At 36.8% G+C, this 16,490-nt stretch overlaps 2 protein-coding genes across 2 annotated transcripts; both read left to right on the top strand.

Annotated features, from left to right (window-relative positions):
- The first annotated feature begins 191 nt into the window (after window positions 1-191).
- Window positions 192-6,430, top strand: asb5a (ankyrin repeat and SOCS box containing 5a). Its single transcript, XM_053323901.1, has 7 exons — window positions 192-642; window positions 2,576-2,655; window positions 3,872-3,979; window positions 4,220-4,370; window positions 4,879-5,013; window positions 5,637-5,828; window positions 5,978-6,430. The coding sequence occupies exons 1-7, from the start codon at window positions 438-440 to the stop codon at window positions 6,103-6,105; spliced, it is 999 nt and encodes a 332-aa protein (XP_053179876.1). The 5' UTR covers window positions 192-437; the 3' UTR covers window positions 6,106-6,430.
- Window positions 6,431-8,315: 1,885 nt separating this feature from the next.
- On the top strand, window positions 8,316-14,960 carry spata4 (spermatogenesis associated 4). The gene is made up of 6 exons (XM_053323684.1): window positions 8,316-8,416; window positions 9,060-9,189; window positions 9,442-9,560; window positions 10,417-10,637; window positions 10,745-10,855; window positions 14,851-14,960. The coding sequence occupies exons 1-6, from the start codon at window positions 8,316-8,318 to the stop codon at window positions 14,958-14,960; spliced, it is 792 nt and encodes a 263-aa protein (XP_053179659.1).
- The last annotated feature ends 1,530 nt before the right edge of the window (window positions 14,961-16,490 follow it).

Genomic DNA, 16,490 nt, shown 5'->3' with positions numbered 1-16,490 from the left:
TAAAAAAGATATTTTATTTCAATTTAATTATTGTTTATTTACTTATATTCATTTAGAAATAGATTCTATCATGAGTAAAAATGTATTCAAAAATGCACTTTAAAATGTGTTTTTCTCGCATTTATTCAGAATTGAATGAGTATAAACCTATAAAAAATGTATTTCATGTCTTATTTGAAACCAGAAGCAGTTCTGAGGTCTGTTACAATTGTATTTGTATTCCATGTGAACACCCACCCACTCACACACAGTACAATAACATTGCAGTAGGTCAGCCACAGTAGCAGCTGCAGTGCATTTTTTTTTATCAGTCATTGTCAGGACCAGCCAACCAGTCAGTACACTGAGCGAAAAGTAGGCTACTCTTGTGCTTTTTGGAGTGGCATCTGATCCTGCCTTCATCATAACCAAAGCCCCTCTCTAACGTGCCAGAGGAAATGTCAGACCCAACAGAGGAACTCACCAACAAGCCCTTCACGGCCCAGTTGTCTAATGTTTACCTTAGCATCTTGGCACTGTTCTGCTTCAAGCTCTTCGTTAAGATTTCTCTCAACTTGCTGACATACTTCTACATTATCCGTGGGAACCGTAAAGAGGCTGCCAGGATATCAGCAGAGTTTTATGATTATGGCCAACAACACGGTGAGTACTCTGATATAAACATAAAAAGCCTTAGAGATGGGTTTTTTTTCCCCCTTAAGATGGCTTCTTTGTTCTAACAGACTGCATCGTTTGATCTATACATAACTACTCGCTAAAGGCAGATTCAGTGTATAGTATTATCATAATAATGCAACTGTGTTTGTACAGTAAACTGAGCAATATGTTTGACCTCAGGCACATAAGGTCATATGTATAGAATATAAATGTTTCCATTGAAATCACACTAAGGTAAAGCACTCCCTCCACACACATCTATGCACTCACAATTTCCATGTGTACAAATGAACTATAAATACTGCATCACTAATCCAATGAATACAAAAAACCATTAATTCTATTCACACTGATGCATACTGAAGATATGAATGCTACCCATCTTATCTTTTATCAGCCTAATAGCTACTTATAAAACCTTAACTGTACATTTAATATTAAACGTGGACACTGTAGGCTGGAAGTTTTTTTTCTCCAATGTATTAATAGAACACAGTCATGATACCCCCCTCCTCCCTCACCCACCCCCATCATGCCCTAGTTTCCATTCCCAGCTATGCAGTGCACACTCAGACAGCAACCAAAACAACACTTTACATTCTCAGGGACAGGCGGTTCGAAGGCATATTCTGGGGAAAGAGAGACCTGACGACAACATAATCAGCTATTATTCAAGGGGATGTTTAATTTAAAGTGGACCCACTCCATGGAATACTAATTAGCCAAGCTCAGGATATTAGTCACAGCCCCGTATTTATGGTCTTCCTTTGATGTCTGATGTCTGTAGCCGGGTCTTTTTATTTCAAATTAATGTCAGTCATGGAAAGCAGACTGCATGAATAAAATTGCATGAATGTATTAGAAAACACTAGGCTGATTATTATCTATAAGTTATGATTGAAATGGAAGAAGATGATGATGCTAATGTATGGAATGCGTTTGCTGTTATTATGGACATTGACCAAGGTGTGCTTACTGGCAGATTTAAATCACATGTACATCAAATGGCAGCATCTGATTCTGATATAGCTGTTTTAGATTGTGAATGAGACTAGTTTATAGCGTCAAGTCAAGTCAGGCACCGGCAGTCTCATAACAACATGTTTCCCCATGTGCTTAACTTAAGCTACTTGAAATCCTAGTGCAACTCAGACATTAGTTAGTCTGTGATAAAACATGCAAGAGCTGTAGGGGTAAAATATGAATTTGATGAAGAAATCATGAAGAAGAAGAAGTTGATACATTCAGATTTGATGCTGGGATTTCATTAGGCAGCTGTAATTGTAGCATTATAAACCATAATTAATACATTTGGAATTGATGAGAAAAATATTAGAGTGAGTAAAGATATTTAATTGAACGATACAATTAATACGTTTCAGTGATATATAACTGTCAGATCTGTTTAATTACATTCAGCTCAGCATAATTGATATTCAAAACTTAATATTATCCATTAGACACTTTCGCAAAACCTAATTTTAAAAGTTCTTAGTTTAACATTTTAAGGACCAGTGCGTAAGATCTAGTGTTAACTAGCAGCGAGGAGCAGCACACTAAATAACCCTCCCCTTTCAAGTGTGCAGGAGAATTATAGTGGTTGCGAAACTCACAAAAAAAGGCAAAAGGTCCTCTATAGAGCCAGTGTAATCAAACTATACTAATGAATATTATATTTTATCTCTACCAATAGATCAACCAAAGTCTTGCACACTGGTCCTATTAATAACTGTATAATAGGATCATATCTGTCAATCTGCAATTTACTGTAGACGTCACTATTATCTTCTTGTACTGTCGCTACGCTTTTTACAGCTTGTTCCTCTGAAGTTATTGTTAATGGCTCTTAATAGGAGAATTAGTTAAATCATAATCAGTGTAAGCAGAAGTATGCACTAATTTCTTATTTCCATTGCAGGATCCTGGGCAGACCGCTCACCCCTCCATGATGCTGCCTGTCAGGGCCGCCTCCTGGCCCTGAGGACCCTCATTTTACAGGTAAAGAGAACACAGTCCCCTGGGAGAGTCATGTGCAACCCCTCATCTGTAACGATCCTGTGTGCAACTGAATTCATATTAGTGGCTTTGTAAAGTCTCAGATAAAAAGGTCGGGATGAAAGTCACATCATCATCATCATCATCATCATCATCATCATCATCACACATCACAGGTGTTTCATTAAATTTTGGTTTTTACTACAGCTCCCTCTCTTTAAATGATAGTTTATAGAATAATTAACTGATCCAAGGCTAAGAAATGTTTACTAGACATATAACTATATCAGACTAATTATCATACACTTGTATTGAATATGAATGTGAAGCTTAAGCTACATTTTGGTCATAATCAGCTGCTTACAATGCCAATGATCCAATTATTACAGGTTGTAAGACTGTCAGCTAATTTCTTTCTTATTTCATGAACTGTAAATAGTTCAAATCTGACTATGAATAACAAATGTTGTGATTAAGGTCAATATTGGATAAAAAGCTGTTTGTGCAAGCTTGCGGAACCATGATATACCATTTTAGCTACTGTAATACAACACTAGTTTTTTTTAAATAAATAACCGTTTCTAACCACAATAACTACTATATAACTGTGGCATCAAATGAGCATTATACTGTATGCACAATCTGAGGAGAAAAGATAGAGCTGTTATTCACTGTAAAAGAGATTACTTTGCAATATGCTCAGATTTCTGAATTTAAAAAAACCCTATTTCCCAACAGATTCAATCAGTCAAACAGACTGAAATTTCACAGCATTCACGAGGAGAAACTGGAAGACTCTCCTTTCCCACTTGCATTTTCAGCTGCTCTAAGATGAAGGACTGTGACTACAAGAGAGCAATCCATTTCAGCTACAAAGCCCACTGCTGCCTTGTTCTTAATAAGTTAGACAAGCCCAGGACAAAGCAGGGATATAATTATGGTATTTACACGGTGATTTATTAGCTGTTTACCAGACCTCTTTTGGATCTGCACTTTAATTAGCAAGCTTATTAATGTCTTTTGTTAATATGTGACTGTACAGTATAGCTAGTCAATTACTGACAACCACAACTGAGAATGATGGGCCTGTTTAATAGATAAGCTTTATTAATGCCCTTGCAATTCCTAGTGTTCACCAATAGAGGTTGACAAAGGTCATGTGTTGTTTCATGCCCTTTGCAAAATCAAAATGTTTGTGTCTGTTTGACTCTGTTTCCAGGGTCACAATGTGAATGTTCTGACTATAGACCATGTGACACCGCTTCATGAGGCCTGTCTTGGAGACCACGGTGCCTGTGCCAGAGCGCTCATTGATGCAGGAGCAAATGTAAGATTTCATTGCGACCTTATGACTCTTTAATGTTGCTGTACTGCACAGGTCAAATGCAATTTCCATGGCTGGAAAAATTTGGTTGGAGGCGACAAATGAGATCTCCTTTTAGAGCCACGGCAGAGCTATTAAGTTGTTGTTCCCCTTCAACTGTTCCCCCCAGGCTGCTGCTATTAGTCAACTTGCATGGTTAAACAAACAAGGCCTAAAAATAACAATTAAAACATGTGTTTACAGGTCAATGCCTCTACAATTGATGGAGTCACCCCACTGTTCAACGCCTGTACAGTGGGCAGTGTGGCATGCACTGAAATTCTTTTGGAAAATGGAGCAAAACCCCAGAGCCTCATGTTCCATCCTTCACCAATCCATGAGGCGACCAGTAAAGGTAATAGTTACATAAAACACATATTAATATGATTTGTTTGTGTATATAGTTCAATGTTTATGTTCATTTTAACAATATACCTTAAATCTATACTACGATGTGTGACGGCAAGTTGTGTTATTTAGTGAACTAGAGCATGCTTTTACAAATTAAATGTAAATTAAAATGATACATTAAATGTATAATTATGTTCCTATGGAATGACATTGGTCTTAAGTTTCAGGCCAATGTTCGAGGTTCAGAAAGGTTCATATTTCAACATTACCTCTCAATATTGGTCATTTCATATTACATACACTCACATATCATTCTAACTATTTACAAGGTACACTTGATCTTGTCTTTCAACCTACATTTGTGTCCTTTACTGCTCCATAAAACACTTTCTAATAAACGTGCACTGTGAAAAACACCTTTAAAAATAAATCCCAACATCACTCGAGTAGACAGCTTGGAGAATTATCTCACATTGTCACTGATTACTGCCTTCACGCTCCATTACTTCCAGGTCATTATGGTTGTGTGGAGGCTCTGGTGACCTGGGGGGCAGATGTGGACATGGACATTCCTCACCTGGGCACAGCGCTCTATACAGCCTGCATCTGCCAAGAGCTGGAATGTGCCAGGAAACTCCTGAGGGAAGGTCAGCCTCTCTGCATCCCTATACACACATGCACACGCCCTGTATGAACATACAGACACAAGAACATACAGTATATTATAAATACAAGGAAATTAATATGCAAACACATACATGGATGCAAACACAGGGTTATAAAAGCCTCTAAATAAGCACGTAGACCCACAGACAGACACAGTTGGCCACAATGAGTAAAACAATTAAAACACTACAATTGAATTATCAATCATACAACTTTTTTTTTCTTTGTTTGGTAATTAATGCAAATCAAGGTGAGGGGAAACGCCAGCAGACTAATGAAATAATTGAAATTTGAGAGAGGGATGGTGCAGCAATCACATATAGCTCACATTTTTCTTGCCACTTTTGACTGAAAGCACCAAGAACACACCCATTATCTCTCAGGGCTACTGAAATCCTACAGAAATCCTTGCACAGAGGAAGAGAAGGTGAAATGATGGAAAGAAAAATGTCAAGCACAAAATAACTCCTGGATGGCAATGAATGTATTTGAGTATTTGAGTGTGTCCTCCTCCTAACATTTTTCATGGCAGAAGAATCTAGCATGCATAGCGATTCCTTGACGAGTGAACAGAATGTATAATCTCAAAATATCCTTCATACAGGTGCTGATGTACAAAAAGGCAGATCTCTGGATTCGCCCTTACATGCAGCTGCAGAAAAAGACTGCACAGCAATAGTGAAGCTGTTGCTGGACTTTGGTGCAGACATTAACGCCAGGAACACAGAGTTTCAGAGGCCGGTAGATGTGGCTCCACCTAGCAGTCTAACAGAGGGCTTCCTACTGCTGTATGAAGGTAAAAGTTGGCCAGGAATACACCTTTGTTTACTTGTCTAACTTACAGTGATTGTAATTTCTAAAACTACTGAGCAGTTGTCATCCAGTTGTTCATTAATTATGTCTATGACCATCTTGCACAATATATTAATTGCATCCTTTCCATAGCTACACCGCGACTGCTGAGCCCGCTGTGTCGTCAGTGCATCAGAAACTGCGTTGGCCGTGACAGACTCCATCTCCTTTCCCACCTTCCCCTGCCCAACAGGCTCAGGAGCTACCTGCAATACCAGTGATAGGCAGAACAACTAGATTTGTCTGCCTACTATAAATGGGACATAAGCTTTTTTGACTCAAACAGAACATTGTCTTCATTAAATCATCTTGGCTTTATCTGTCAGTCAGAGTAGCACAAGCAATTAATTGAAATTAGTCACAGAACAGCCACTGAGTAGTTGTTTACTATGTGTGAATGTGGACCTGAATGAATGTACTGTAAAGCAGTGGGTTGGTAAAAATGGCTAAAGAGTTAGCCTTTTCCGAATAAATTATGGTTAAAACAATAAAGAAATCATTATTTGTGATTCAGATTTGAAGTATTCAGAGGATGCCTTAGTAGTTGCACTATACGTGAATGAGTATTCATAGTTTTGCTTTTGATACCAAATGCATTAAACACTATTAGATAATAAAACATTTGCCTTTTAAAATACTTAATGTCATTGTGGGCTGTGCTTTAATTTTCAGAAGTCTGACTTGGTGGTGTAGAGGAAATACAATCAAATTCAAAACTTTGTAAACAAAAGTGGTTGAAAAGTTTAAGCTTGGATTATTGAGTGGTGACAACTGGTGGAGGCTGACCTTGTTGAAAAGTCCCAGATGGAAAAGGAAATCTGTGGAGCAGCAAGTGCTTGTTCTTATTGTTGAGACAATAGTTAATCCAGAAATGTTGTAATCCTCCTAAGACATTCTGAAATAATCATCTGAATAAATAAGGGCAAAATATGACTATTAGAACTGAGAAATAAAGCAAAACATTTTAACATTCAACTAAATATAAAGAAATCCTGCTTTTATAACAATAACATAGATTATTGCCAATTATTTAGTTATTTTTAATTTTTATTCCAGCAGTTATGATATAAAAATACAATTCATCTGTAATTGGCTGACTGCTCATTCAGATCAAAGCAGCACTGACTCTGCCCTACTTGTCATGATTTAAGACTTGGTGATGGGTGCAGTTTCTCTATATAAAGAAAAGGAATAAATGGTGGAATTAAATAAATATTACATTCAATGAACTTAATGTGAGAGAAGCAGGATGAAATAGCATTCTTTAATAATGTTTAAAGATTTTATTTTCTTTTAATATTGAATTGGATTATTTCACAATTTCATGATTACGTTATTATTTGGTCTGTACATATATCTTTATGTGTGGTTTGTTTATTTATTAAGATTCAGATTACTTTATTTATCCCAGAGGGCAATTCAGTTTTTACAGTCTACCCAGACATTATACAAAACAAAAACATACACACACAGACTAAAAGGTGTACAGGCTGTGCCAGAGACAACAGATAAGGACCCTTGCACGCTGACACCTTGTATTGCCGTGCATACTGACTCACACAAGGGTCAGGCAAGTGAAGACATTCAAAGCATAAATATGTAATAAGTAAGGAATACATAAAGAAGTGATATTAAGGACATTCATTGAATAAAAGTAACCTATTTAAAATTACTACAGCCAGCATTTAACAGCCCGATGGCAGACTGTTAAATGCTGACTGTAGTCATTACTACTCAGGGTTGGAAAAGTTACTTTACAGGTTACAGATCACTAGTTACCCTATTTAAAATGTAATAAGTAATGTAACTATCTCAATTACTTAATCAAAGTAATGTAAGTTATTAAATTTGATTACTTTTTATAACTTTCTAACTAATGTTTTCAACTGTTATGGTAAGTGTACCCATTAAGCCCACCAAAAGTTCTGGTATTTTTCATGCATACTAACACAATGTACGAGGGAGATAAAGATTTATTTCTCATTTGAAAATGTATTCATTAGTCATATATATGCTATTGATTTCAAATAATAAAAAAAAACAGTGATATCTGTACTCAGTAGCATGTTAAATATTAAAAAGTGAGGGGAAAAACCCTCCTCCTGACATTTTTTCTCAGTAACTGTAACGGATTACAGTTACATTTACTTTGGTACTTTGTAACTAGTTACTCCCCAACACTGTTAATATTGGATATTCAAATTCTGAGTTCACGTAGCAGCCTCTGGAGGGCAGCACACCACCAAAGCTGTCTGTGTGCTGCCACACGACCAAGAACAAGAAGTAGACCGTTGCCATGGAAGCGTAAACAACAACAAAACCCAGTCCAGCGTGACAGCATGACATGAATGGACTTAGCAGGGTTACATGACCCGACCTGTTACGTTAGAAACTCAGTTAATACGTGGATTAAACCAAGGCCCAGAACAATATGTCTTACGAACAGTCTCCTCAAAAGACAGGACTGGCGAGAGAAATTGTGAAGTGGCTGCAGAGCCTCGACTTGTCATTTTATCCTATGAATGTGCGCAGGTAATGCTACCGTCGCTAATCTTATGAATTATTCCTTTATTAATTACTTACAGCAGGCAAAGTAAAATAACCTTAAAACACCTTAAAAATGGCGTAATGTAGCTAACTGAAAGAGTTTTTTTTTAGATGTCTTGATCACATATCACGTTATTTTGTTAGTTGGAAGGAATTGTTTATTTAATTTTACATTTTTTCAACAAAATTCACTTAGTTTTAACATGTCATGTAACATTTAGTCTTTTGGGGGTTTAAATCACTAATAAATTACTCAGGCACTGAAGAGTTAATCTAGACAAATCCATTACTTAACTGAGTGTAACTCTGCCATATACTGTAATAGGCTATTAACTATTTAACCTGGAGAGGACATTACTGAGATTAAACATCTGTTACAGGAATGTCTTCCAACACCACATAATGTAAAACAAAGGTTACAAAACACATAACACAGGCGTATAATGAAATTGATCAAATGTGAAAACAATGTAAATAATAATAATAAAATAAAATAAAAAAAGGATAAAGATAATACTTTAAGATACATTCATAACACGGAAAATATAAACACCAGTGCTGCTAGTGCCAAGGGATTTTCACTGGTAGAGTAAATATACCGTCTGTCCCCTCTTCTTTTAATTTCCAGAGATTTTTCCAATGGTTACCTTGTGGCAGAGATATTTTCTCATTATTACCCCAGTGACTTCCTGTTGCATTCATACAACAAAGGAACATCACTTTCTGCCAAGCAGGCGAACTGGAGCAGGATAGAGCGGGTAAGAGGATGAAAACATCCAAAAATATACTGAGGAGGAAATACTTTTCTGTTTGTTTATTTATTCAGCTCAACTGGCAGGTGGTTTAAATTCATTTTTGAGGTACCATATGTCATTTTATGCTACCAGGGAGACAGAGACACTTTGACTATGTAAATATTAAAAAAACAAATGATGAAAATGTGACTGTACTTAACACTTTACTTCTACTCATCATTTTGAGACAGATCATTTCTGAAGCTATTTTCACAGTCTTTACAGAAGCTGAATCTGCACTTAATGAAGAACGTTGTTGATGGGACCATCCACTGTAAACCAGGAGCAGCTGAGCTGTTGGTGCAGGAGATTTATACCGTTTTAACAAACCGCAGGTGAGAGTGAATGAGAACAGGACATAAAATGAACACAGATTGCAGCAGGTTCAAACATCCAGCTGGTTTATTTAATCAATGTGTATAGCACTGCCTCAACATGTAGATTTGGTTTTCTTTTGTTTTGTAACTAACTTTTTAGTTTGACATGAGTACATTAGAAATGTGTCAATAAGCAACACAAACTTACAAATGTTGACTGTTTTTTCTGTTTTGAGACATAACTTAAAATCGATAACGCTGATTACATGTTTACTGAGGTGTGCCAAAGTTTTGTTGTTTTATTGCAGGTAAAAACAGTGTTGTGAAAGCATCCAAAGGAGATGCAAACACATAAAAATATTTCAAAGGTGTAAAAACAGCATCTAAAAGGCACATGAAGGTGATCAACACCTCTCATCCCCACCTCTACAGATGATATGCTTATTGCTGCTGCCACCAACACCACGTGACTCAAATTACTATATGTGACCAGAGTGTGTTCACAATAACACAAACTTTACCTGCCTCCTAATCTACAACATGTGTACGATATGACTGTTACCCTGTTATGTTCTCAGATTTCATTAATACTAATGTTGAAATTTCAGGGACATTTAAATCTTACACTGTTTAATATTCCGACTGGAAATTAGAGGATGCGGATACCGTACCATGACTAGCTGGGTCAAGATATCTTGATAACGACATGTGAAAACATTTATATGAAAAATCCTCTTAACAGGCTTTTAGTGCAACTTCTGGTAAACTCAGCTGAACTCTGCTAACTCAACTGAGATATAAGTCAGACAGCCAACAGATAACAATGTAATACAGATCCAAATATAGCAATATAATCCTGAGTCTTTCCTCTCAGTATTAGAGAAGTTCAGAGACCAGAGTCAGGCTTCACTGACCAAAAGTACCAGGAGTTGCTGCCCACACTGGCCCGCTCCACGGCCTGCCAGGCCATTAAGACTAACCTGAAGACAACAGAGATGATGGCAGATCCTGATATCTGCACAAACCAGAGGAAGGCGGAGATCATCCTCCACAGACACCTGGAGCACAAGGCTGCAGAGAGGGTCTTCAACTCCAGTGAGTCGCCTAAGGGTGAAGGGTACAGCATTTTTGTGTGTTTATTTCACAAGCCATATGTCTCTGGATGTGATAGAATTTAGCCAATTGCTATGGTTTGGTGACAGGACGTTTTAAAGTGAGGCCAAAACTGGGTCAGCTGGCAGCTGATAATCTAGTGACATCAAGTCGGGGTGACAAGTGCTTTGACAGCCCCTCATCTGCAGGCACCACATCAAGTAAGTGTCATATCTTATATTCTTTTTCAACTAAGTAATCAGCAGAGGTTACTGGTTCTATATAGAGGATCAAAGACATCATTAGTGGGCAGCAGATACCAATGTTTTTGCTAAATGGTGAAAAGCAAACATGATGCAACTGCACAGACGACATTCACTTAAGTCTTATTCTCTCTGAAGGACAGCTTTAAAAGGTTGGGTGCTCAACAAGACAGAGTTGCATTGAGAAAACTTCAAAGGGAACAAAGGAATAACACTGTAATAAGTCTATTGTGTCTGAGGGGGGAAGACAAATTAAAAGTAATATTTTACAGACACAGTGTGCCATTTGAAGGCTGGATTAAAAGTGAAAATGAGTCTGTTTACTTCAAATAAACGGTCATTTGTGAATATTAATTCATACTGAATGAAAATGATACTGAAAATGATATATTGAATGTGTTGTTTTTTCTGTTTCTTTCTACATTTATACCAAGTACACAGAACATATTTGACTTGTTTGATGTAAGTGTAATCACAGCTGCACTTATCCTCTCTATTGTTCACATTTCTGTTATTCTAGCGCCACATTCCTCGTCAGCATGGAGTGGAGCTGCTGTTCCCTTCAAGGAAATAAAGGTGAACCAGCCTGCAAGACGCTCTCTGGTTAATTATTAAAAGAGATGGATGGAGATTTATTTTGTGTCAGTTTATGAATTGATGTTTTTCCTAATTATTACTATTAAAATAATTGTTATTTTAAGTATTTTGACACCCAAATGATGTACATTTGTCAAGTATAATTTGTTTGGAAACAGAAATGACATCACTATCTGTTATGTTATTTGTTATACAATTGTTTAACCATCATGTTTCGGCTATGTTGATTTACATCACTAGGTGGCAGCATTGAGTTGTGAACAAGACTCATATGAGTAGGTTTTAAGAGTAAAATCCAGTGCTGTGGGTGTACCATTGACAAAAAGAGGAAATTGATCACTTTACCCAGCAGAATGTCCAATGGGTTCATCTCTTTGTTCACTCTGCTCACTACAGATGCTTTTCAGAATGCCTGTATCTTTCCTCCTTTGCCGTCACTGAGGCAACAAATAGATCTTTTTCTCAGTATGCATCAAAATAAATCATCATCAGCCACCTGCAAAATGCTAATTCATTTATGGTATAGCTCATGACATTCTCCAAGGTACAAGATTGTATGGTAGATAATCAGTCATTATTTGATAGATGATTGCTACATTGTGTTTCCGGGGAATAATCACTCACTGTGACATGAAGGCATGAAAGCTATTCCTTGTCTTGTTTGTCATTTACAGACTAAACCGTTATATTCCTTTTTATTATTTTGTTGAATAAACTTAACCTTGACTTTTAAAAGGTACTGATGACCAGAGACTTAAGATGCATGCAACAACATCTCTAAGTGTCACCTACAACAACAAATTAAGCTCAACAAATGATGGTGGTTATGAAGGCACTGGAAAAACTTGTCAAACACTGTTGAAGTGGGAGGTTATTTATGTAATCACTTGCAGTTCACACAATGTAAAAAAAAGAGGTGTTGTTCAAGTTGTCTGTTCATCCCTACATCATATCTTAGTATCTTGAAGCCCAGGGATCATGCTTTTCTGATGTGTTAAGTTGTTTGTGTTAAAGTGTGTTTAAGTTTTAAGTTAAGTTATCATCTACTTTTAACATGACCCAGCCCCATAGTTCAGCTAAGAAACTACTATCTAATTTAAACATCCATCCTGGCATAGCTATATGGATACTGGATTACTTGACAGATATATCTCAGTTTGCCCAGTGTGCTCTTTTACTGCATCACCTTAGAGCTGTGTCCCACCACCTTATATGCTTATACATACAATACTGTTGGCCAAAAGACTGCAGACTATTCTGACACACACATTTTTATGCTAATGATTTAGTCATTGTGAACCAGTTACAGCAGAGTGATTTCTGCAGCGATGCGACAACAGCTACTCACAGAATAAAGTCACTACATTATAACTTAAATTGAACTTGAAATGATATAGTTCAATGGATTTTTGTTAACTAATTTCCTACAACAAATGGGTATAACGACACACACACACACACACACACACACACACACATACACACACACACACAGTTACCCTCTATTATTTGTTGTTTATCAACTGCACTTTCTCAACACATCCATAAATGCTGACTGATAGCAGCAGTCAGCATTTATGCTTTACTGCTGATGGTACAGTATATGGAATATTTGCTACTATACATTCAACTATTAACCAAATACACAACACAGATTTCTCACCTGATTGGTAAACTGTATTCTGTAATCTGCATCAATAACACACATAAATGCTACAGACTTTATAGGCTTGTCCTATTAAGTTTAAAAGTTTCTAACTAATGTAATTCACACTTTATTTCTGGACATAAAAACCCCCACATACAAATATGATAGTCTATGAACTATCAACATAAGGATCTATGGACCTACGCAAAACAAATGTTTTCTTTTTGTGTTTATTTTAGCATAATTGAAATGGAGTGGATTTATTTTTTTCAGGTGCCAAAGCCACTCAGATCCACTTAGATTGAGAACTCTCAGTTGGCCCCAAATCTCCAAGCACTCATGGATGATCAGTGTACAGTACAATTGAGCTGTGAAGCTAGTGAAAAACAGATGACAGCATGATAAGTGTTTCTGGCTGACTGCCTGGTTTCTAATGTGGTCTAAGAGCCTGGGCTTTCAATTGACAGATAGAACAATGCAGTAATGATATGATCTCCACAGCCTCAACAGACTATTTATCCATAGTTGACCATAATTAATATATGTGCCATAGTGATAGTCCAGAATGTGCTACTTAAACTAATGAAATAAATGTAATATCTATAACAATTATATTTTTCACATAACATCTATCTACTATTTTGTGGAATAACAATTATTTTATATTAGAACAACCCCACCAGAATATGTATTATATCTATAATCTCTAAATTTATTATCTCAAGTATTATGGTCTGTTTGAAAGCAGCTCGTTCTGTTTCCATGGTAGTCAATGGTTGGTAAAGCCCCTTTCTCCGCCTCCCTCTGTGGAGCTGTAAAACCTGACCTCCTTAATCTTTCAGTGTCTTTTGATTTCCCTCAGCTTGACTGGGCGTGAACACACATCAGCACTTAAGAGCCAGCACACTGTCGCCTGTTGATTTCTGCAGGCGCTGGGGTGATGAGCATTGGAATTTGGATTATCAATGTTGATTATTACATTCAGCTGGATTGCTTTGTTCTGAAAGAATAGAATAGAATAGAATAGATACTTTATTGTCATTGTCACCAGTACCACAAAATTTAAAGTGCTCACCAGTCAGTGCATCATTCATAAATAAAATAAATTAAAAAATAAAATAAAATGAAAGCAGCAGATAGCAAGGTACATGTCGAGTCCAACAGCAAGTGATATAATATACATGCATGATAATAAAAGTAGACAAAAATGCAAGGGCACTAAAATATTCATTATTCCCACCACATTATACTGTAAACACTAATAATGTAAAGTAAAATGAACTGCTTTGCATAAAAAGAACTGGCCAGGGTTAGAGGGTGATGTTTATATTTATTCTCCATCTACACGCCTCTCCTACTGAACAGTATCCTGGGCCTGGTTGCTATGGCAACTAGCAAGCCCATACTGAAAAGCGACCAGAAGACATTAATAAGCTTACTGCGAGCTTCTTTGGCTCCTTATATCGCTCATGAGCATAAGCAGTCACTGTAGGATTTTGAGCGGCATATGCATGCCCACAAGTTATATTCAAGTATTCAGGCACATTCATGTGCTGATAAGTAGGCTCTGAAAGAATATTCAAGTTAAAAAAAAAAACAGATAGCATTTGTGATGGAAATTGGAAATGCCAGGCAACTGATGTTACAAACTGACAAAGCTAAAATGCCCTAAGAAAGTGTTTCACCATCTGCCAATTTTTCCTATCAGCATCTTGGTACCCACAGTGTGAATGGAGCTCAAGTGGCGGAGCGGAGGGGATGCAGCAGGGGGAGGAGGCTTTAGCGCCTTGTTCGAAGCACAGACAGGAACACGACTAGCCGGGGGGGTATTGTGAGGCTTTGTAAGCTTAGGATTCCCTTATAAAAAAAGCCCTCCCCCATTCACCCAGAGCAAATCTCCCACCCCTATTAAAGCTAGTGTGTGGCCATGTTCTCCAGGCCAAGGGTGGGGCACGTTGTGTCTGTATGTAGGCATGCACATGTATGAAAAGTCAAGTGCATGTCAGATTCTAATATTTGTAGACATTTAATCAGTATCTGCTAATTAACTTGTTATTTATTTAAATTTTCAATTTAGTTAGAATGCATTAGTCACTAACACGCTAACCCCTATTGTTTATTTTCAAAATCCCAGGAGACAAAAGCTAATTAAGTGCAAATTAGCATTTTTTGATGCGCCACATGCAAACAATATCACTTAAATACAGAGTAAAACTGTTTATTTATTTATGTATTAAGCTTGAACACAACTCAGCCCTCATTGTATTACTCATGTATGTTTAGTTGTTGTTTTTTTTTAAATCATATGCACTATTAATACCTATTTAAGAGCAATTATCAAAGTGAAGGACTTGAATGGTCTGTGTAAAGTAAGAATTAGTATCAGTAACGTTAAAATTGAATTCAAACATATTAGCAAACTTTATTAGATTACTAAGCAGAAGAATAGTGGAGTTCATTTCGGTAAAGTGACAAATGACCACAATAACTCCTGCATGTAAGACTGCGCCGGTTTCCATCAAGAGGAGCGAGCAGAGCTACTATTAGATGCACAATAGTGCATAAAGTGCAAAGGCAACAGGAAGTGACATAAAAGTAAAAATACAACATAAAACAAAGGAAAAATGTCCTTTGGGTCAAGGCAAGAATGGGAAAAGACCTTGCATCTTGTACAACAAAATATATCAAGTTTACAGTTAAGAGGTTGATTTCTTTGAGCAGGAAACAGTTCATTTTGTACACAGAGACCAACGCTGACTGAAAGAACAGGAAAATACATCCTTAAAATGTTTGAACAGTATGAAAGGTCAGTAAATCTTTGCTAAATTTACAGCAACTGGAAACCTTTCCTTTGAAGGACGGTTACCTGAATTCAGTCCAATTATTAATAAAAAAAAACAAAAAAACCCCCACACAATTCAAACAACAAACTGGATCTATTTCTTGAAATTATGAAAAAGGATGGAGTCTAAAAGGTACACAGGTCCATGGATGCGGTCAACCTATTTGTAACATTTAGTTGACCAGAGGAACAGGCTTTATCCCGCAGCAGCATTGCACAAACTAGAAACAAACTTAAAAAAGTAGCAGAAAGTTTCCTAATGAGCTGGTAGGGGAGTCTGGGCTAGCTGATCTGAAACCTGATCTTAACAACACTCACAGTTACTGATGAAGACACAAGCTTAACTGCTAAATTCAATTAGAAGTACTCAGTGGATACAGGTGGTCAGACCATATGGTACAGAATGCTAATAGAATTATTAATCAATGTTACATTTAACATTCAAATATTAATAAAGCATTGTAATTTAACATTAATAAGTCATTAAATTGAAAACATTATGGTCT

This window comes from Scomber japonicus, chromosome 8 (genome assembly GCF_027409825.1).
Source record: "Scomber japonicus isolate fScoJap1 chromosome 8, fScoJap1.pri, whole genome shotgun sequence".
Taxonomy (NCBI): Eukaryota; Metazoa; Chordata; class Actinopteri; order Scombriformes; family Scombridae; genus Scomber; species Scomber japonicus.
The sequence above is the reverse complement of the archived record's forward strand: the minus strand, read 5'-3'. Positions and strand labels throughout refer to the sequence as shown.

What these genes read in the sequence shown, in the direction of transcription:
- spata4 (XM_053323684.1), top strand. Translation starts at nt 8,316, where the DNA reads ATGTCTTACGAACAGTCTCCTCAAAAGACAGGACTGGCGAGAGAAATT. An exon ending in TATCCTATGAATGTGCGCAG is followed by an intron (nt 8,417 to 9,059) that starts GTAATGCTACCG and finishes TTTAATTTCCAG; the next exon opens with AGATTTTTCCAATGGTTACC. An exon ending in ACCGTTTTAACAAACCGCAG is followed by an intron (nt 9,561 to 10,416) that starts GTGAGAGTGAAT and finishes CTTTCCTCTCAG; the next exon opens with TATTAGAGAAGTTCAGAGAC.
- asb5a (XM_053323901.1), top strand. Translation starts at nt 438, where the DNA reads ATGTCAGACCCAACAGAGGAACTCACCAACAAGCCCTTCACGGCCCAG. An exon ending in TGATTATGGCCAACAACACG is followed by an intron (nt 643 to 2,575) that starts GTGAGTACTCTG and finishes TTTCCATTGCAG; the next exon opens with GATCCTGGGCAGACCGCTCA. An exon ending in CCATGAGGCGACCAGTAAAG is followed by an intron (nt 4,371 to 4,878) that starts GTAATAGTTACA and finishes CATTACTTCCAG; the next exon opens with GTCATTATGGTTGTGTGGAG.